Here is a 22,475-nt window from a genome sequence, read left to right on the forward strand (position 1 = left end):
ACCCAGCCTCCCCTTCATTCAAGGGCTTCTAGGTGTGTACACTGACACAAGTCTGGGAATTGATTGAGGGACCGTCACTCTGTTTTTATGACCAGGTTAGAGTTTTGTTCACTTGACCTAGAACTTTTTTGTTTATACAGATGAATTAAGAATTTAGTAGGCTTGATAGGAATTGTTATAGGATAAAACTTTGATGGCCTTTTCAATTTTTTCTATTGTTGATTCTGTTTAGCTTTTTCTGTAAGTTTTTTTTTTTTTAATAAATTTATTTATTTATTTATTTTTGGCTGCGTTGGGTGTTTGTTGCTGTGTGCGGGCTTTCTCTAGCTGTGGCGAGCGGGGGCTACTCTTTCATTGCGGTACGCTGGCTTCTCATTGCGGTGGCTTCTCTTGTTGCAGAGCACAGGCTGTAGGCGCATGGGCTCAGTAGTTGTGGCTCATGGGCTCTAGAGCGCAGTCTCGGTAGTTGTGGCGCATGGGATTAGTCGTTCTGTGGCATGTGGGATCCTCCCGGACCAGGGCTCAAACCCGTATCCCCTGCATTGGCAGGCGGGTTCTTAACCACTGCACCACCAGGGAAGCACTCTGTAAGTTTTTTTTAAAAACTATTTTCTTAGAAAATTGGCTATTTTGGTTAAATTTGCAAATTATCCATCAAAGGTGTATATAGCAATTTCAATTTTTAAAAGTACATTTTTATGTTTTGTTAAAATGCTTCTTTTCTCATTGCTGGCTTTTGTTTCAGTACTGTCAGTGAGATTTGTCTGATATTATCTACTTTAATTCATTTTTTCAAAGAATAGCTCTTGGTATTAGTTATCATTTTTACTGTTTTTAAATTGGTCACTTTTTCTTTTGTCTTAACTAATTCTATCCTCAACTTTTTGAAATAAAGACTTTAGTTCTTTTCTAGAGTCTTGACTGCTTATTAAATCATTTATTTTAGTTTTATTGAATAATAAGAATCTAAAGCTGTGACTTCTTTTGGCTGTAACTTTGGGCAGGTCCCATGTATTTTGGAAGTCCCGTGTTCTCATTATCATTAATTTTTTTCACACTGTTAATATTAAGTGTCTAAATCAGGTTTCAGAGCTAGACATACTGTCTCCAAGGAGTGAGTTCTTCCGCTTTGTAATGTCTTCTCATTGTAGAACAGGGAGAGTAAACTTGGGGATTTGTTCAGGATCATCGATTGAAATAGTTCATTGAGAATTAGAACAAAATCAGTTTTTTTTTTTTTTCCCAAACTCATCAGGAACCTTTGTAATACCTGGTCACCAGAATCCCTTGACAAGTACTTCGGCTTTTTAGGCGTGTAGACAGTGATGATAACTAGAGGCCAGAAGGCTCAAAATGATTTTGTGGGTTGGCTGGACATTTCTTCTGCTGGTCTTCTCTGGGGTCACTCATGTGTCCATTAGGGTGCCTTGGTTTTCTGACAGGTGACCAGCTTGGGCTTCCTCATGTAGCAGCTGGGTTCAAAGAACCATTGTCATTAACTTTTTAAAAACAGATATATTGAAATATATCTCACTCGTTTCAAATGTACAAGTCAGTGATTTTAGTCACTTTATCAAGTGGTGCAACCGTCACACCATAAGTCAGTTTCAGAACGTTTTAATTCCTCTGATAAAATCCCTTATGCCCATTTACAGTTAACCCTTCCTGTGCTCGCTTCAGCGGCACATATGTTAAAATTGAAATGATACCATTAACCCCTCTTCCCATCCCCTGTCCCACAAAGCCACTAATCTACTTTCTGTCTCTATAAATTTGTTTTTTCTGTACATTTCATTTAAATGGAATCATACAATATGTGATCTCTTGTCTGCCTTCTTTCATTCAGCATGTTTTTGAGATTAATCCACCAGTTTACATATATCAGTAGTTTGTTCCTTTTTGTTGCTGAAAGATTTCATTGTAGGGACTTATCATGTCATTGGTTTTTAGTAAGTCTACAATTTGTTTTGGAAACATTTTTGTTTTGGGTTTGACATAAATAGGGTCACATTGTAGCCTTTAATACTCTGTTTTTTGGATTAAGACTTTTTGGGTAGCCTAACACGGTGTTTTTGTTTGGTTTTTTTTTGTTTTTTTTGTTTGTTTTTTTTAAAGAGCTCCTGACTTCTTTCTTTCTTTCCTTCTTTCTTTTTTTTCTGTGTTGGGTCTTTGTTTCTATGCGAGGGCTTTCTCTAGTTATGGCAAGTGGGGGCCACTCTTCATCGCGGTGCGCGGGCCTTTCACTGTCGCCGCCTCTCTTGTTGCGGGGCACAGGCTCCAGACGTGCAGGCTCAGTAGTTGTGGCTCACAGGCCTAGTTGCTCTGCGGCATGTGGGATCTTCCCAGACCAGGGCTCGAACCCGTGTCCCCTGCATTGGCAGGCAGATTCTCAACCACTGAGCCACCAGGGAAGCCCCGTAACACGGTTTTTAAATGTTCCTTGGAAATTTTAGAAGAATATGTCTTGTCTGTTTAAATAATACAGTCTTTTATGTAGCTGTCTGTTCATGCCTTTAAAAAAAGTTACTCAGGGCTTCCCTGGTGGCGCAGTGGTTAAGAATCTGCCTGCCACTGCAGGGGACACGGGTTTGAGCCCTGGTCCGGGAAGATCCCACATGCCGCAGAGCAACTAAGCCCGTGCGCCACAACTACTGAAGTCCGCGCTCCTGGAGCCTATGCTCCGCAACAAGAGAAGCCACCGCAATGAGAAGCCCGCGCGCTGCAACAAAGAGTAGCCCCCGCTTGCCGCAGCTAGAGAAAGCCCGCGCGCTGCAACGAAAACCCAACACAGCCAAAGATAAATAAATAAAATAAATTAAAAAAAAAAAAGTTATTCAAGTGTCTTACACGTTTTGTTTATTAGGCCTTTGATATTAGAATCTTTGACTATAATTACTACTTTGTCAGATTCTTGTTTTTCTAATAGTTTTTAAAATATAATGCTGAGTATAATAACAGTTCAATATTTATACTTCTTCTAGGATATACGTCCTTGAGTGATGCAGGCCACTGCAGTGGTTGAGACAGCTTCTGGTAAAGGCTACCACAGTAATGGGAACATCCAGAAAGGTGAGCAGCTAGTCCAGTTGGCTTTATTCTGGGTGGAAGGTGGTATTAAATGTAATTAGACTTGATAGTTCCCTCTCCAGTGTTGCTACATCTTAAGCCTTCCTACCAGTAAGGTAAGATTCATCATGTTTTTATCTTGACAGATGACTCAGGTGATTTTTGGTAAATATGGGCAGCCTACATAGGATCTCTCAGGTAAATGGAAGATTTAGGAGAGAGAAGGTGAGCCAGAAGAGAGGGTTTTTGTCCAGGCAGGCTTTCAGGAACTACTGACAAGTACAGTTGCCTTCAGGGTAATAAGTAGAAAGTGGGCAGGTTGACCTCTGCTACCGAAGTTGTGTATGTTTTTTCTTCACATGGATCTAAAATTTCTCTTTCTGTCATAATGGTAGAAGAGAGAATAATCAACAAGGGCATAAAAAGCAAGCTGACTAACCTTTATATGCTTATGAATACATGTAGTTGTAACTATTAAGAGGACTTTAGAATGTGATAAAAATGCTATTTCAAGTCAGACGGGAAACAGTGGATTTTTCAGCAAATGGTATTAGGACAACTGACCATCCTTTTTGGAAAAAAATTAAGTTAGATTCCTACCTCATGCTAGGGAGAAGCATTAATTCTACATAGTGTGAAAGGGCTAAGTGTTACACACATACACCCACACAAAGAATTGGAAAATTATAGAAGAATACTTTTATAATCATGTGGTAGGGAAGGCCAGAGAGACAAACCCAGAAGTCAGAGAAGAAAAGACTGATTCATTTAACTAAATAATCTTAAAGCCCATGGCATGACAAAATATTTTAAAAAGTTAAAAGATAGCCAATAAACTGGGGGAAAGTCACTTATATTATAAATGTGAAAAACAAACACCTAGTATCCAGAATATATCATGAACTCCTCTACAAATCTCTAAGAAAAACACAATCAGCACATGAGTTTATAATTGTATCTGACCCTACTCTCCTTAGCTCCAACCCCATATTTATAACAGCTTATTAGACATTCACATCTGGGTGTTTTATCTCTAACCTTAAACTCCACTTGCCTGGAACTGAATTCATTATCTTCTCCCTCCACCTCCCTCCCCAGCCCCTTGCTTTACCTCTTCATCTTCTAAATCTCCTCTTCATGAAGTCCCTATCTCTTTAGCACCAGATATTCCCATTCATCTGTAATACCAAGCTGTAACCCTTAGCATTATCCTAGAAAGATATTTAAGCAGGTGGTAGTTGATTGATGAATCATGAAATCAGCTTAGCTGATTGTAATCAGGTTTTTTTTTTAATAAAATGAAATAGACTAGAAAATAGCAGAATACTTTGGACATAATTGGAGTAATTACTGTTTTGTAAAATTTTTGTTTCACTTATACAGACACATATATGCTAGATCTTGATATAAAACGTGTTTCTGATTGTGTTCTTAAGGAAAAAAAATATGTATTTGAAAGCCACTAATCTCTCTCTCCCTTATCTACCATTTCTAATTGACCACCAAGTCTTGTCAGTTGTGGAACTTTTTTACCAGTCTCTTCTTTTCCAGTCCCATTTCTGTACTCTTGGTCTGTCTCCCTTCAGTCTCCCCCTTCAAGCCTTCGTTCTTACTGTTGCTAGAGGTGTCTAAACTCAGTTGCATTCACATGACTACCCTTTTAAGAAGCTTTCAGTGGTCCTCCGCCTTAGGATAAGAACCAGACTCCTTAACACATCATAAAAGGCCTCTTTCTGTTCACAGCTCCTTTCACTCCCTTAGAGCTATTTCACTCGAGACAAGCTGGCTTATAATTTCTTGAAAATGCCATGTTTTTTCACCCAGCTAATTTTGTAGTGCTGTTTAATTTGCCTAAAATAACTATTTTGTTTCAAAACACTTTTTAAATGTACAGTTTTCTCTGACGTCTGCTTCTCCTTTCTTAAGCGTTTACCTGCCAATCAGCAGCATGGTACAGCACCCAGGTCTTCTTCGTTCTATTTCTGCAGTGCCTAAGGTTGATACTAGGATGCCAGGAGGCACCCAGAGATTACAGAGGGAACGACTGCCTTCTAAGTAGTAAATGCTTTGCCACTGAAAGAGTTCAAGAAGAATCTTAGCTTCTGTCTTAGTCAGCTGGGGCTACTATAGCACAGTACCATGGAGGTGGCTTAAAGAACAGATATTTGTTTTTTCGACAGTCCTGGAAGCTGCAAGTCCAAATGGGGGTGCCAGCGTGGTCAGGTCTTGTGAGGGCTCTCTTCCTGGCTTGTAGATGACCGCCGCCCTGCAGTGTCCTCACGTGGTGGAGAGAAACAGAGAGCAAGCTCTCTGGTGTCTCTTCTCTCATAAGTGCACCGATCCCATTTTGAGGGTGCCACCCTCATGACCTCATCTAGCCTTAATTACCTCCCAGATGCCCTGTCTCCACATGGGGAGTTAGGGTTTCAACACATACGAATTTTGAGGGGGGCACAGTTCAGTCCATAGCAGCAACTATTTAGGGATATTTGTTATGGATAATGTAAAAAGTATATTCCTACATTGGGAAGAGCTTAGGCCAGATGACATCTAAGGTCTTGGGTTTAAATTCTGTAATGTTTCTGCTAACATTTTATCCTTTTTTTTTTAAATCAGATGAGCCTTCTAATCGTAAGAAAGAAGATTTGTTATCTCCTAATGGTTGTAAAGAAGCCAAATTGACTTTTCTTGATAACGACTGGGATTCCTTGGCATTAGAAAAAAGAGCTAATGACAAAGAAATCAGCAGTATTGACAAAATAGAGTTATTGGAGCCATCTTTTACTGTGAGTCCAAATACTAAGATAGAGAGTACTCACTCTCAGTCAAGTGAGTTTGAAGGTAGTATTGACAACGCTTTCCTGAATGAAACCTACTGTATACATCATTCAGAGTCAAAACTGAAGAATGAAAGTCTTATTCATTTAAATTCAGAATTAGATTATGAAATGCAGAAAAGAAAGGAGGTGTTTTTTGGTATTTTGAATCATCAAGGTAATAAGACTGTTGGCTCGGAAAGAATCTACAAGATTTCAGATGATGATTATAAAGAAACTCCTGAAGATGTGCAAAAGCGTGATCTAGATGATGACTCACAGCAGGAATATCACAGTGCGGAAGAACAAGAATATATAAATAACCATTTACCTTTTGACCAAACGAAGACATTAAACATATCTAATCTGGAAGTTTTGGGACTGAGAAGTTCAGGTTATGGAGTTAATTGTGCTAGCAATCTAGAAGATAATCATGTTAAATTAAAAAGTAATTCTAGCACCTCTTTAGATTCAGCTGATGTTTATGGACAAGAAGGTTCACCTCATGTCTCCAAATTTCAGAATTCTGTTATGTTAAGAGAATATCATGAACCAAAACATGGAAAGTGTATGGAACAAGACACTAGTTTAATGTACCACACAGTATTTGATGAAATTGTACTAAAGAGTAGTCCTCTTGAACACCAGGAATCTCAGTCTAAGAGTGGTTTCTTGAACCCTCAAAAAGCATTAAAAACTAAAATTTGTACTGGCAAAGTGAAGTCTCAAATAACTAAAAGTAAAGATTTTTGTGGAAATTCAGTTGTTGAGAAAAAAATGTTACAGCACCTTGAAAATCCAAGCACATTACCACAAGACAAAGATTTAGAGACATTACTCCAGCCCTGTAAAGATTGTCAAACTTCCTGGACCTCTGTTTTTGATGATTCAGTAATTTCTGCCTGGGGGTATTCACGTTATAAAAGCCTACAAAACACCCCTAACCCAGCCTTAGATTTTTCTGTTACTCTACCAAGGTCTGCAATCAGAGATAACCAGGAAATAGAAGAAGGTAGCTCCCTAAAAGCTGCTAATGGCAATACCACAAATAAAGCATGCTTTCACCATATGGAAGGACCATGTCCCAAATCAGTGACGGATGTACCAAGTTGTACAGTCACAGTTAATCAAACAGTGGATGTTAGCACTGATTTTAGGGCTTGTTTCACAACAAGCAGGGCGACGAGTGCAAGATCTTCTGTAGTATCTACATCAAGCAACACTGAGATAACAATGATGAATAAAAAATGGCCTGGTGAGTGGCAAAGTGAGAAACGAAGTGTGGCATGTAACACAGATTGGGCATACAGTCAAGATAATGAAGATCCACAGATGGCTATGACAAAAGGATCTTTGGGGAAATCTCTCTCCGTGGACAGTTTAAAACCTAAGGGAAATTTCCTGAATAAGGTAAAACCAATATGATTAATAATAAAAATTTATTTGACTTTATAAAGAGGCACTGTAGGCTAATGTAAATGTTTTGGTTCATTGAATTATATCAGGGGTTTCTGAGGCTTTTGTGAGAAAATGCTGGATGAAGGAAAAAGGTGAATAGATTGCTACCAACTCTGTTCTTCTCTCTTGGCAGCTATTGCCACAAAGTCAGTTAGAAGTTGGATTTTACATCTTACCAGATACAACATGTATTATTGTTTTGTCGTATATGTCTAATTTGATTTTAAATCATGTTTTCAGGATTCCCTGGAATTAAGGAAAACATTTGATTTCACAGACTTAAAGAAACATTCTGAAAGGTAAGTCAGACATACAAGCTTGCAGATACGTATGAGGAAATAATCAAAATAGTAATTTGCTTTTCGTGTAGGTACTTAACCATATAGAATAATAGCCAGGAGGGACTTGAAGAGATCGTCTGCTTCAGCCATTTGCCTTGAAAGAAATAAATATTAGAACAATGTAGAATGTTAAAGCTTTCCACTTACTGAGATTTCAGTCTGAATAATTCCTTCAGAAAAACTCATGGCATCTTATCTTTATTTATCCAACCCAAACCCACACTGTGATTTAATTACTTTCGTTTTTTTTCATTTGATCCCCTGTAGTCCAAAACAAAATAGCACATTTGGAAAACATCATATATTTGAAGAAGTAAATACTTTTACTGGGATATTTTAATCTTGATTTTAATTCGTTGTATACTTTACTTTGCATCCATGGAGAACCAGGTGGTGGGGGAGAGGAAAGGGAGAAGTCTCTGAGAAGTCAAATTGGTTTTCATGCTCTGAGATCATTTGCTTTTTCCTTCATTCATCCTTTATTCTTCTAATGAGTTTGATCTGGTATCCAGTCCTATAAAATTAAATAGAAGAGTTGGTTTCCAGAGGCAGATGTATCGAGAATAGTTAGAAGTGGCAGGTATTAGCAAGGGAAGAACTAGTAACATTCAAAGAAGTAGTGATTTTGGAGCTTTTTGTTATAACAGCAAAATATTTGCTTATAATAACATAAGCATTATTATTATTATTAAGAAAAATGTAAATTATATTTTCTGTTTAAAAGATAACATTTAAAAACAGTTTTCCTCCAGAATGTTTATAACTTTTAAAAATGCTGGCCAGTGCTTGATTTGGGTTGAAAAATCTGTTGATTCTGGATAAATTAGTACTTTACTTTAGAATTCTTTTCTTGGTAAAATAAAGTATGAATTTGAGACTTATTTACTCTCTTTTTTTTTTTTTTTTTTTTATAAACTTATTTATTTATTTATTCATTTCTGGCTGTGTTAGGTCTTCGTTTCTGTGCGAGGGCTTTCTCTAGTTGTGGCAAGTGGGGGCCACTCTTCATCGCGGTGCGCGGGCCTCTCACTATCGCGGCCTCTCTTGTTGCGGAGCACAGGCTCCAAACGCGCAGGCTCAGTAGCTGTGGCTCACGGGCCCAGTCTCTCCGCGGCATGTGGGATCTTCCCAGACCAGGGCTCGAACCCGTGTCCCCTGCATTGGCAGGCAGACTCTCAACCACTGCGCCACCAGGGAAGCCCTTATTTACTCTCTTGAATTCTAAAAAGAGTATATTTATTTTTTTTATAAATTTATTTATTTATTTATTTTTGGCTGCGTTGGGTCTTCGTTGCTGCGCGTGGGCTTTCTCTAGTTGCGGCGAGCAGGGGCTACTCTTCGTTGTGGTGCGTGGGCTTCTCATTGTGGTGGCTTCTCGTTGCAGAACACGGGTTCTAGGCACGCGGGCTTCAGTAGTTGCAGCACGCGGGCTCAGTAGTTGTGGTTCGTGGGCTCTAGAACGCAGGCTCAGTAGTTGTGGCGCACGGGCTTAGTTGCTCCGTGGCGTGCGGGATCTTCCTGGACCAGGGCTCGAACCCGTGTCCCCTGCATTGGCAGGCGGATTCTTAACCACTGTTCCACCAGGGAACTCCTACAAAGAATATATTTAGCATTGACTCTTGACATCCTTGTTTTCTGCAGCCTTTCCATCTTTAGTAGAAATTGATTTAAACTTGACAGAGAAATGTAAGAAATTTAAATCTGTTTCTGGAGGTATGTCATTAACACAGAAAAATGTTTGGAATCTTACCTAATCCAATTTTTTTATTTCAAAGGGAACCTCAACTTTCTAAAGAGATGGAGAAGAATTTGCCATCAAAGTGCTGTCAGCAAATAATTCAGAGAGCCATCAAAGCAGAGTTGCACCTTTTAAATGTTCACTATCAAATGTGTCATCACCATTGCAGTGATATTTACAAACTTGTAATGGAAAATAGAGGAGGATTAAATAGGTGATTGTTAGGGTTTGTTTGTTTATTATCTGCTTTTTTATTGAGGTACAGTTGATTTACAGTGTTATATGTTTCAGGTGTACATCATAGTGATTCACAATTTTTAAAGGTTATTCTCTATTTATAGTTATAGGTGATTGTTAATTTTAAATCTGTATCTTCCTAGAAATTTATCACTAACTTTAAGTTTATTCTAGAAAATTTCTTTAGTTTTCATTTTTAAAGGGCAGAAGAGGGGTGGATTATAACTGGGTTTGTTAACTGGCCTAGGGGTAACAGACTTTAAAAAGTAGTACATTTTAATTTCATGGAGAGGCAACAGTGCATGTTGGCATGATGAATCCAGTAAAAAGACAGATTCAGGGTTTCTTTATAAAGTCCAAGTTTGGATGAAGTCAGTTGGAGGGTTTTTTGTGACATTTGACCACATTCTGTCTGGCTTGTATGTATACTGAGGATTGCTTATCTTGCCCCTGGAAAAACACATCTTCTGTGATTCATTTTCTTTTACTAAACATTTAAAAGAAAAAATTTCAGGGATCTAGTAGAGTTAGAATTAAGTGTATTATTTGACATTAGTTTTAAATGGGTGGCTTGGGCCTAAATAATTTAGTTTTGTGAACTTAACTTTTGAACAGGAATTTATCAAGTAATTCTACTAAGAAGGAATTAGGATCAGCTCTACTGTCAGTTTTAGAAGACTTGAAAGTTAGATATGTGAATTTGAAAGAAAAGATAAACAAGGGTATACCACTGGAAGAGCTGCCTCCACTGTCGGTAGAATCAAAATTATTATCTACCTTCTCTGCTTTTGCTTCCAGGGTATGTATTTATGTTTTAGGAATAAAATTTTTACTTCATTTAGACAGAAGACATTTTAAGCTAAAAGCTTTTTCTTCCCTTCTCTTTCTTTCCAGCTAATGAAAGAAGAATCACATACGTAAGTTATGTTTTTATCTAATTTAGAATTCATTAGATCTTAAACATTGCTAATTCAGCTAACTTTGTTTTGTGTTTTGGTCCTTATTCAGAACATTGATAAATGCTTTAATGAAATGTTTATCTGTTTAGCTTTTCAGGAGCAGATTCTGAACTAGATAATCAAAGTACCCGTGATGTTGATGGTTCTTCGAGCCTGAAAAAGACACTCTCTCAAGTGAGATTTTTTTTAGAGTAGTTCAGCAAGTGTAAATCTTTAATCTTATGGCTTGCACAAAGTAAACTATAATTTTTAGAAGCTCTCACATCCTTCTTTTCACTCAGCTGGCTTATTTTTGTGTACTACCATTTGAGGGATATAACTGATTAGAAGGAGCATAATGTCCTGATCAAACGGATGTCAGTAGTATATGTTGGGTAAGAAAGCCTGCGCACAGCAACGAAGACCCAACGCAGCCAAAAATAATTAATTAATTAGTTAAAATAATAATATCCCATTTATTTTTTTTCCCCATTTATTTTAGACAGGGCAAAGTTTTCACTCCTCCTTTGCTGAAATGATGAAAATAATTTTTAAGTGCCTTTCATAGGTTTTCTTAATCTCTCTTGTTCCCCCAAGGAAATGTTTGTCAGATGACAGTCTGTGTAAGAGAACTCTGCAAACTGTGAAGTGATAGAGAAACATGAGTTATATTCCATTGTCAGTGGAGTAGGAAAACTGAAGGTTGTTTCTTTTTTTTTTTTTTTAATTTTTATTTATGGCTGCGTTGGGTCTTATTGCTGTGTGCGGGCTTTCTCTAGTTGTGGCAAGCGGGGGCTACTCTTCATTGCAGTGTGCGGGCTTCTCATTGCGGTGGCTTCTCGTTGCGGAGCACGGGCTCTAGGCACATGGGCTTCAGTAGTTGTGGCTCACAGGCTCTAGAGCGCAGGCTCAGTAGTTGTGGCTCACAGGCTTAGTTGCTCCGTGGCATGTGGGATCTTCCCGGACCAGGGCTCGAACCCATGTCCCCTGCATTGGTAGGCGGATTCTTAACCACTGCACCACCACCAGGGAAGTCCCCTGAAGTTTGTTTCTGCTTTCTGACTTTAGTCTTAACCCTGAGGTTATATTATTATTTGGGTAGTCTTAAACAATAAGATGCATCCCAAAGCCAAAAGTGAAATAAATATTTGATTGATTTATATTCCTTTCTATTAAGATAAATGATTAAAAGTAAATTACTTTAGCAAATCATTTATTCCATTGTTCTAATCTTTAAGAAAAGAAAATCTCAGTTATCCACAAAGAATTAACAGGTCTAAAACCAGATTTTTATATCTTCAAATTTCTCACATAGTTTGCTTAAACAGCTTGTCCATTTAATGATATATAATGTTCTGGAGGGGTTTTGTTTTTTACTTTTTTATTTTTTTCATCATTGTAAAGGTAGCAGTGGTGTAACCTGCTTATTTGGGCAGAACAATAAATCTTTTTAAAAGTACAAGATGCAGATATAACATTTTTATAATCTTAATTTTGGCCCTAAAACAATATCTACTTTGTTAGGATTACATTTTAATACCCACCCTACTAAATTAAGTTATGCATGAAAGCCAGCATCGTATAGTGTAGTGTTTCTAAATTTCAGCTATTTATGTACCACCTTCACAATTTTTCATAGCCAGGTATTACCTATAATGTTATTTGCTTTGTATTTTTTAAATGATTCTCCTCTTTTAAAAAATTAATCTGTGAAGAGTAACTTATTATTATGTATGAGAAAGAAATATCACTCCCCATAAATGAAAGGTACATATAACCACACGTTAAATATATAACTGTTGATGTTAATGTGAAAAATACTTACATGTGCAGCTCCAAAAATCATCTCAGGTACTTCTAGTGTGTGGATGCCACACTTTGCGAAATAATGGTGGTGTTAGCATACAGTCACTATACATAGACTAGTTTCAAATCATAATTCTCATTGTGTGACAGACATAAAGCAACAGGTTACTTAGATTCAGTTTGCTCACCCATAAACTGGGTCAATAATGATTTTGTCTCATAGCCTTTGTTGTTGTGAGGGTAAATAATGCCAGTGAAGCGTGCTTGTCACGTAGAGTGCAATAACTGTTACTCCTTATTTATTATTGTTGTTTCTATTATTTTAATCCTCAGGTGTCTCTATTACCTGACAATAGTCATCCTAAACAAGATACATCACCCAAGGAGGATGGTTTAAAAAATGGTGACGTAGATATAGACTTTAGTCAACTAAAACTTGATGATAAAGGTCAGTATAAAAATGTTTGTCTTGTGTCATTGCCAGAAAGCAGATAGTAAGATTTAAAATATCCCTTGTGCCCATCTGTTAAGTTAAATATTTTTAATTGAATGGCATCATTCAGATTATGAATGTGAAGTATGTTCTTATTACATCTACTTGATATCTTTAAGGTTACTTAATATATCTGATAATGCCAAATAATAATACAGACTTTTGTTCTTCTGGTTCATGTTTTCCATTTTGAAAATTCTTTTTTCTGTCCAATTTGTATCTCTGTAAATTGTATGGGTTTTTTGGTTTTTTCTTTAGTTTTGTCCTCAATGAGAAGAGAAAGCTCCTTTTTTAGTGAAATAAAGACTTGCAGCACGGCTTAACCCGTTTTTAAAGATGTTCACTGTTATTCTGTCTATAAAGATAAATCTCTTCTTCAATAAAGGATAATTAAAAATCAGAAAAGTAAGGCTTTTAATAAGCTAGGAATCAGTGTTAATTAAAGTAAAACTGGGAAGCAGATCACTCAGATAATTTCTCACGGTTAAACATTGTACGTAGTTCCTTGCTAAGTGTGTCCAATTTCTCAGACTCCAAAAATCACCGAGAAGTAAGTGAAGACTGGTTTGATGCTAAAGAGAACCTGACAGGAGCTGACTTCTCAGGAATACAAGAAAATCAAATAGTACAAGACAAAGGGGATCCGAAGTTTACACTAGGTTGGTTCTTAACAATTTACCAAGAAATCCTAACCTAGCTCATTTATAAAATAGCGCTTGTCTTCTTCTGTATTATTTTGGAGGATTGCACTGTTTTAATATTTTATTCCTGTTTGTATTTCTTTATACATATGAAAAATGAGAAAATTGGCCATTTGGATGTCATTTTTTTAAAGAGTAAATCAGTTTAAAATGTTCATTTCTCTTTCAGAAAACTGTCTGGTAAAAGCTTAAATCCAAGATTTAGTTAGTAGATAGAGGCCCACCATTCTCTCTCCGTACTCTAGTCCAACATCAGTATTCCTTCAGGTGTTCTTTTCCTCTAAACCCTCATCAGGCACTTTGCAGGTGTGGGGTACATAGTGAACAGAAAAAGCTTCTCAGTTTCCATCAGGCAGCCAGGACTAACTATTTATTGATCCATTTTTGAGCCACAAGAGACTAAATATCAATCAGTCCAACCTCTTTGTTTTTAACATATGATTAAAGCCCAGAAATCTTGAAACTATACTCCAAGCTCTTAATCTTCAGCCTAGTGCTGATATTTGCTAATAACTTTATAATAATCTCTTTGATAATAAAAAATAAAATACTTAACAATTTTCACATTTTCTCTTAAAAATATTGATAAAATAATGATTATCTTCTGTTGTATGTTTATCTTCAAGCAGAGATGAAGAATGTTGAACCCTTACGGAGAGATAAAGGTTACTTGATACATGTTGGTGGTCTCTGCCCTTCAGTGTCTGAGGTATGCCAGGATTTATTTTTTGAGCTTCACTTTCAAATCTATTAATTGTTCATATTTTGATTGTTTTTCTACCTTTCACAAACTTTTATTTATCTTCTTTTAGGCTGATTTAAGGTCTCATTTCCAGAAATACGAAATTTCTGACATTTCAATTTATGATTCTTCTCCTAATTACAGGTATGTTTCCCAGATTCAATGAATGTACATTTACTGGGTATGCCCTAGGTTCTAACAGAGGTGTGTTCTGTACTGAACGTGAACCACAGTGGTGATGAAGCCAGGCGCCATTCCCGCAGGCGTTTCCCAGCCTAGTAGAGGGATACACGTTGACAAATAGCTACAGTCATTAATTGGTGCTGTTCTTAATCAAATCTTTCTTTCATCATACTTTTTAACTTGTTACTAATGAGATATAGGAGAGTTATTGATTTTTCTGCAGTTATCTTGTTTCATACCATTTCATGGGGGCAGTCGAGTGCATTAGTTAAGAGAACGGGCTCTACAGCAGATGGCTTGGGTTCACGTCTCAGCTTCGTCAGTAACATGATGAATACGTTTGGGCAAGTTACTTAACCTTTCTGTATCTGAGGCTCTATCTATAAAGTGAGGATAATAATAGTACCTACATAGCATTACTGTGGAACTATCATGAGATAAATAAGTAAACCAGTAGAAATAAAGGCTGGCATATAGTAGGTACTCAGAAAATTATATTTAATTTTATTATTTTTTTATTTTAATTACTTTTTAGTTGACGCTTTTTTATTTTTTAGGTAGATGGCTATATCATCTACATATAGTCATTTCCAGTATGTGTGTTGTTACTTCCTGTTTTGTGACATTATCAGAACATCCAAAAGTATCAAATAAGAATGGTGATAGCTTAATGGAAATGCCTTTACTATTTTATCACAAAAAATGATAGCTCTTTATTTCAGATATGAAAATCGTTATAAATTAAAAAAGGATCCTATTTGTAGTTGGGTTGAAATTTATTAAAAATAAGTTTAATTTTGTCTTAAATGGATTCACTTAAGACCATATGCTTTTCTTGGACCTATTAATTAATATATTGTTAATATATTTCATTATATTAAAGTAGTGTTGTACTCCTAGGAGTATTACTTGATGTGAAAGATTCTTTTAGTGTCTTGTTGAATCCTTTGGAAAAAAGGAAACTTTATGGTTTTTTATTACTTTGAAATATTATACATTCTGTGTGGAAATTTAGGAAGTACTGTTAAATACAAAAGTGTAAGGAGGTTATAAAAATTTATCCATAGTCCCATCTTTTGAAGGCAACTGCTCTTCAGATTTGGTATATATCCTTCCATTGACACCATCTGGAGCTGGCACTTTCAGAAGGATGGCTCTTGCCCAGCTTTCTCAATTTTATGGCCAAAATTCTGGTTAGATTTTCCAACTCTGTTTGGACTGCATATTTTTTCACTACAAGGCCATAAGGACATTCTCTTCTGTGTTCTGCTAAATGTTTTTAAATTTTGCCTTTCACCTTTACGCCTTCGCTGTATCTGGAGGTTATGTTTGTGTATAGGGATTAATTTTAATTTTTTGGTATGGATAACCAGTTGTCCCAAGAACACTAATCTGTGCAACTGTGTCATATATCAGCTTTGCAAATGTTACATTACATTTTAATATAAAATTAACAGGTGATAATTCAGAAGAAATACTAACTACCTTTTATTTCCCATCTTTAATTTTTTGTATTTAGTTATCTTAATATTCTTCCTGATCCCAAGGTAAGTATAGTAACTTTTATTTTTAAGAGCAGTTATTCTTATAAAAGATATATGCTAGCCAGTAGTTACACAATGAAGTTGAGGCCATTTAAAGTCATTAACAAAGAACCTTTTGGTTTTCTGCTTTTATATTTTAGATATGCATCTCTTGCTTTAAAAAAAAACAGTGATGCAAAGCTGGCTGTGAAAGAAATGAATGGTATAGAAATAAATGGGAAATCAGTAAATGTGCGGCTTGTCAAAACTCCTGGAGAATATACATCACCACATCCGTCCAAAAATGGAAATAAAGTTAGTTTTAATAATTTGGAGAAAAACATCAGCAAAGAAATCAATTCAGCCTCCTCTATTTCTAGATTGCCTAGAACTAGGCCGAGGCAGCAGCTGGGATCTGAGCAAGACAGTGAGTTTTTCCCTTTTGACCAAAAGGTTAGTTTTCTTGATCAAGCCCTTAAATGGTCTTCATATATACACTATACTGCGATAAGTAGCTTTTTCGGACAAATAACTCTAGGACAGCAGTCTTGAAGTGGGAATAAGGACATTAGTCTGAATTGTTTCTAACAGTGGATCCGCCCTAACCTGCTCTTGTACAACCCCAGTCGTCCCTGGAGGAAGCACAGATCTTTACAGGCGTAGCCGCAGAGACAACGTTTCTCTGTAACTAGGCTCTCTGCCAATGCTTTTCAGTCTTTGTATCTCTTTATTCTTGGATAGTGTTACTCTATAAGTAGCTACTTAACACTTTCATCATTCTTTTTTTCACAGCTAACCTCATCTCATAATTATTTAAACCATAAAATATAGTCATTTTATTATGCATGCTCTCATCTTTACCACATTGAGGTTTTAAATGCCACATGGAAGGTGATAAGGTTGACTTATTCACTCTTGTCTCTCCACTGCTCAGCAAAATGCCTGGCATCCTATAGGCATTCCATAGATTTTTTTAATTTTACATATAGTAAAATTCACCCTTTGTGCTGTCTGTGAGTTTAGACATATGCCACAGGCATGTAACCACCATCACAATCAAGGTATAGAACAGTTCCATCTTTCCACAACGTTCTCTTGTGCTCTGTTCTTATAATTTTACCTTTTCCAGAATCTCCTGTGAGTCGAATATTATATAGCCTTATTAGTCTGTCTTCTTTCACTTAGCTTTATGCATTTTCTTACTGAGTTCTTGAGAGTTTTTTATATTCTGAATATAAATCATTTATCAGATAGGTATGTAATTTGCAAATACGTTTTCCCAGCCTGTACTTTGTCTTTTCATTCTTTTAAGTGTCATTCTCAGAGCAGGAGTTTTAATTTTTAACCAATTGCAATTTGTTGATTTTTTGTTTTTTAACTTGTGGGGGTTTTTTTGTTTGTTTGTTGTGGTTTTTTTGGCTGTGTTGGGTCTTCGTTGCTGCGCACGGGCTTTCTCTAGTTGTGGCGAGTGGGGGCTACTCTTTGTTGCAGTGCGTGGGCTTCCCGTTGCGGTGGCTTCTCGTTGTGGAGCACGGGCTCTAGGCGTGCGGGCTTCAGTAGTTGGCGTAGTAGTTCAGTAGTTGCAGCATGCCGGCTCAGTAGTTGGCGGCATGAGGACCCTAGAGCGCGTGGGCTTCAGTAGCTGCAGCGCATGGGCTTGGTCATTGCAGTGCACAGGCTTCAGTAGTCGTGGCTCGCGGGCTCTAGAGCACATGTTCAGTAGTTGTGGCACACGGGCTTAGTTGCTCTGCAGCATGTGGGATCTTCCTGGACCAGGGATCGAACCCATGTCTCCTGCATTGGCAGGCAGATTCTCAACCACTGCGCCACCAGGGAAGTCCCTTAACTTGTGTTTTTAATGTTGTGTCTAAGAAATCTTTGCAAAACCCATTGTCACAAAGATTTTGAGTCAATTTTATAATGTGTGGGACATGAATTGAGGTGGTTTTGGTTTTTTGGTTGTGTTTTTGTTTTGTGTATGGAATTGTTCCAGCATCATTGTTGAAAAGCCTATCCTGTCTCCACTGAATTATCTTTGTGCCTCTGTCAAAAATCAGTTGACCATATTTGTGTGGATCTATTTCTAGACTCTCTGTTCTCTTCTAGCTCTTAAACTTTCCACCAGTACTACACTGTCTTGATCATAATAGCTTTATAGTAAGTCTTGAAATAGTAAGTCCAACTTCATTCTTTTTCAAAATTTATTTTGGCTTTTCTAGTCTCTTTGCCTTTCTGTATAAATGTCATAATTCTGCTTGTCACTATCTATTAAAAAAGTCCTTGGATTTTTACTGGAATTAGTTTGACTCTACAGATCAGAGAAAATTCCTTTTTAATAAATGGATGAAAGAATAAATATTTGTTGAATAAATGAATTTTGGTTTTTTCCTTAAGAATAAGATAAAGGGATCTCTTTTCCCTATGTCCTTTACCCCGTCCTTTCCTAATTCCTGGAGTTATCCCATTATTTTTCTGTACCATTAGTGCCATTTCTTTACTCACAGACCTTTCTCCACTCACAGTTATGCACAACTCTTCTTAATCCGAACATTTTCACTTGACTTCATTCTTTTGAAGTTACCATCCTTATTTGTTCTGTGTTTTTCCTGCCAAACTTCGCAAACAAGTAGTTTATACCCAATGTCTGGGTTTCTTTGATTGTTTCTTCATCCTAATAATCTGACACCAGTCTCTAAAATTTTATTTACAGTGTTCTTTCTATAGTCACTAGTGATGTTTTTATTGGTCTTTCTCCCTATCTACCTTCTTTTTGACCACTTAGTCTATTTGGTGCCGGTCATTCCTTTCTTTCAACTCTTTTCCTTTCGTCTCAGTGACACTTCGTGTTTAGGATGGGTTTTTTGGTGCATAACCTCAATCCACAATAGGAAGGAAGGAAACAAACTGCAGTCAGGCTACAAGGGCGCTTGAGCTGGAGATTTGGGACTCCTCCCTGCCTCCCTGCCTCTCTCAGGTAGTGCCCCTGGTTTCTTGCCTCTGCATCCCTGTAAGCTCCATCCTCCTGTTTCTCTCTGCACGCTGGCTTTCTCTGTCTGCTCATGACTTCTCTCTTCCTCCATTAGGCTTTATTTTGCTTAATTCTAACTCTACAGTACTTTTCAGTTCAAGCTCCTGTTATCATTTGACTAACTCATTTGCTCTGTGTTCCAATTCCACATTCTTTAGACAGGGAATCTGATCCAACCCATGATTTTGGTGTTCATGAGTTCAGGTAACACCACTCTTGGTCTTGTTAGCTGAGGAAGCAGGTCATGGAGTTGGTAGAGGGAAGGTTATGTGTCATAAATAAATAGGGCACCGTGGGCTAGGGTAGGAGTATGTTATCTTAGAGTGTGTGGACAGGGCAGCTCTTACTGCTGTCTTTGTTAAACTATACTCTTACTTTTCTAGCAGTTTCTTGTCACCTTTCTTCTCAGATTCTCAACATTTTTTCATTATATTCATTCATTTAGAAAATATTTATTGTCTATAATAAGAGGTAGTGATGATTAAGAACAACAGGTTCATAACTTGGCTTTGATACCTACTCATGGGCTGGGCGAGTTACTGCCCTCTGTGTCTGAGCTTCCTTATTTTAAAATGGGGATAGGCACTTCCCTGGTGGCGCAGTGGTTAAGAACCTGACTGCCAATGCAGGGGACATGGGTTCGAGCCTTGATCCAGGAGGATCCCACATGCCACGGAGCAACTAAGCCCGTGCGCCACAACTACTGAGCCTGCACTCTAGAGCCCGTGAGCCACAACTACTGAGCCTGCACTCTAGAGCCCGCGAGCCACAACTACTGAGCCCGAGTGCCACAACTACTGAAGCCCGCGCTCCTAGAGCCCGTGCTCTGCAACAAGAGAAGCCACCACAATGAGAAGCCCATGCTCCGCAACGAAGAGTAGCCCCTGCTCGCCACAACTAGAGAAAGCCCACATGCAGCAACGAAGACCCAATGCAGCCATAAATAAATAAAATAAATAAATAAATTTATTTATTTAAAAAGAATAAAAAATAAAATGGGGATAAGTGTTCCTGCCTCACAAATGTTGTGAGCTTTAAATGAGTTTAATTCAGAAAATTCTTTGGAACAGTGCCTGTCATGGAGAATGTACTCCGTAAATAGTAGCTACTGTTATTTACTAGCAGTTTGGCTCTTTCTTGGGAAACCCATCCTCTCTGTGGTTTCAACTACTATTTAAACTATTGTATCCCAAAATTTATTTATTCAGTAAACAGTACACCAACTGTGTACACTATTGTAGGCACTGGGAAAGTAGCAATGAACAAAACAGACAAAAATCTGTGCTGTTACAGAGCTTAAATCTAATGAAGGAGATAAGGCAATAAGCAAATAAGTAAAATATGTAATATTCTGATGTGACAGATGTAATATTTTGTATATCTTACCCTGACTTTTCATCTAGGTTTGCAAGTAGCAGCTCCTCCTTTGTTGAACTTTTATGGAATGTACAGTGGTTTCATATAATTTATATCCTACTTTCATGGTTAATAGTAATTAATTGATCATTTTAATTTTGTCTCTTCAGTTGAATTATAAGATACATAAGTGATGGAGGTTCTTTTTTATAGCACTAGTTTCCCCACCCCGACTCCAGCATGTTCTGGGCATATAGTTTGTGTACATTAAACATTTAGTAAATAAGATATAGAATATACGATATAAATATGTACATATAATTACCTTGTAGGCCAGCCTTTCTCTGTCAGGTTGGGTAAGAGAATTCAGCCTTCATGCCCTAAGCCTAAGATATCCGTTGTATATAGCAAATGACTCTCTCTCCTATGCATCTAGAATGGAATAGTTATGTCCTGTCTTAGGGAAAATTGAGAAAATAGTTAACATCATTTTTTGTGTTCCGTGGATCAGATGAGAATCCTGTTTGAGAAAAGCTGATTTCGACATAGCCCGTGTATTATACTTCATCATGTATTTGACATTTTTTAAATAAATAGCCCTGAATACATCTCAAGTAAATTTACTTGGTAGAAAAAATAATCCCAAATCAAAGTAAATATCTTAGGAATTTTGATTTTACTATTTGTAATTTTTAAATTTAGAATAAGCTGGATTATCTCTATGTAATCATTACTGGCTTAAATAAAACTTTAAAAATGTTTATTTAGGGTATCAAGAAGAATTGTAGACAGATTGAATCCACTACATTACTACCTGATGCACCTATTCAATTTGTACCTCCAAGTACATTGAACCTGGGTAGCTTTACCAAGATCATGAAGAGACTGGCTGAACTACATCCGAAAGCTGGCAGGTAGTGACTACAATTACATTTTAAGTGGTTTTATAAGTTGTATGTAAACTACCGTTCCTTTCAGTACCTTAGCCATATCTAGAATGTGCTGCTTTGGAAAGGGCAGATGCTCATGCATGTCTTCCTTTGGCACAGAGATCACATCATAGACGCTCTTCAGGAGGTTAGAATGCATCATAAAGGCTCTCTCAGTGGCCTGTCTGTTAATGCTATTGTGAGGATGACTTCCTCTGTTTTGGAAAACTCTGCTTCCGGTTAGGTATAAAAGAAGCAATAAGAGGTAAGTCAGTCATACCTTTCGTATTTAAATAGTAAACATTTTAAGCTATGGATTCCATTTTCTTTTCAAATAAAAATAATATTATATTGAAAATCATAAAATAACATAAAAGCTAAAAACAAGCATACTGTATTTGTAAACTATTAATGCAAAACTATTTGGGGTAATGTTAAATGACCCCAAAATTATTTGGCTTACACAACATTTATCATCTCAGAGTTCGCAGGTCAGGATTCAGGAATGGCGTAGCTGGGTGGTTTTAGCTTAGCGATTCTCGTGCTGTTGCAGTCAAGATGTTGGCCTGGGCTGTGGTCATCAGGAGGCTTGATTGGGACTGGAAGACCTGTTTGTAAGATGGCTCATTCCCATGGCTGTTGGCAGGAGGCCTCTGTCTCTCACCACAGGGGCCTTGCCATAGGGCTGCTTGAGTGTCTTTACAACATGACACCTGGCTTCTTCAGAGCAAGAGCCATCAGAGAGAGAGAGAGAGCAAGATGGAAGCTGCAGTATCTTCTGTGACCTAACTTCAGGAGTCACACTCTGTCGTTTCTGCCACATTCCATCAGATGCAAGTCACTACATGCAGTCCATGCTTTTGAAGAAAGGTGTATCAAAGAATTTGTGTATGTATTTTTAAATTACCACACACAAACATAGAATCTCTGTTTATAAAATAATGGTTGGGGATTTGTTTCCAGTTATAGTTGTCCAGGTGAGTAAAGCCAGCTTTTCATGGAGAACAGTTAGAAAAGCTGAATAACTATAAAGACATCTGCTTGAAGGCACTGGAGAACTGTCAAGATACTATAAATTATTTGGCCAGTGTAAGAGAAGATTAGTCTCAGGGAAATATGC

The 22,475-nt window shown here is 37.3% G+C and overlaps 1 protein-coding gene across 1 annotated transcript; it reads left to right on the plus strand.

The window, feature by feature from the left end:
* The first annotated feature begins 2,999 nt into the window (after positions 1-2,999).
* Positions 3,000-21,599, plus strand: RBM44 (RNA binding motif protein 44). Its single transcript, XM_036857682.1, has 14 exons — positions 3,000-3,069; positions 5,683-7,292; positions 7,581-7,639; positions 9,457-9,633; positions 10,272-10,455; positions 10,551-10,573; positions 10,705-10,789; positions 12,734-12,848; positions 13,424-13,552; positions 14,224-14,303; positions 14,407-14,480; positions 16,204-16,495; positions 21,195-21,340; positions 21,476-21,599. Exons 1-14 carry the CDS (start codon positions 3,000-3,002, stop codon positions 21,597-21,599), a joined length of 3,168 nt encoding a protein of 1,055 aa, XP_036713577.1.
* The last annotated feature ends 876 nt before the right edge of the window (positions 21,600-22,475 follow it).

The sequence above is a fragment of the Balaenoptera musculus genome, chromosome 7, assembly GCF_009873245.2.
Source record: "Balaenoptera musculus isolate JJ_BM4_2016_0621 chromosome 7, mBalMus1.pri.v3, whole genome shotgun sequence".
Lineage (NCBI taxonomy): Eukaryota > Metazoa > Chordata > Mammalia > Artiodactyla > Balaenopteridae > Balaenoptera > Balaenoptera musculus.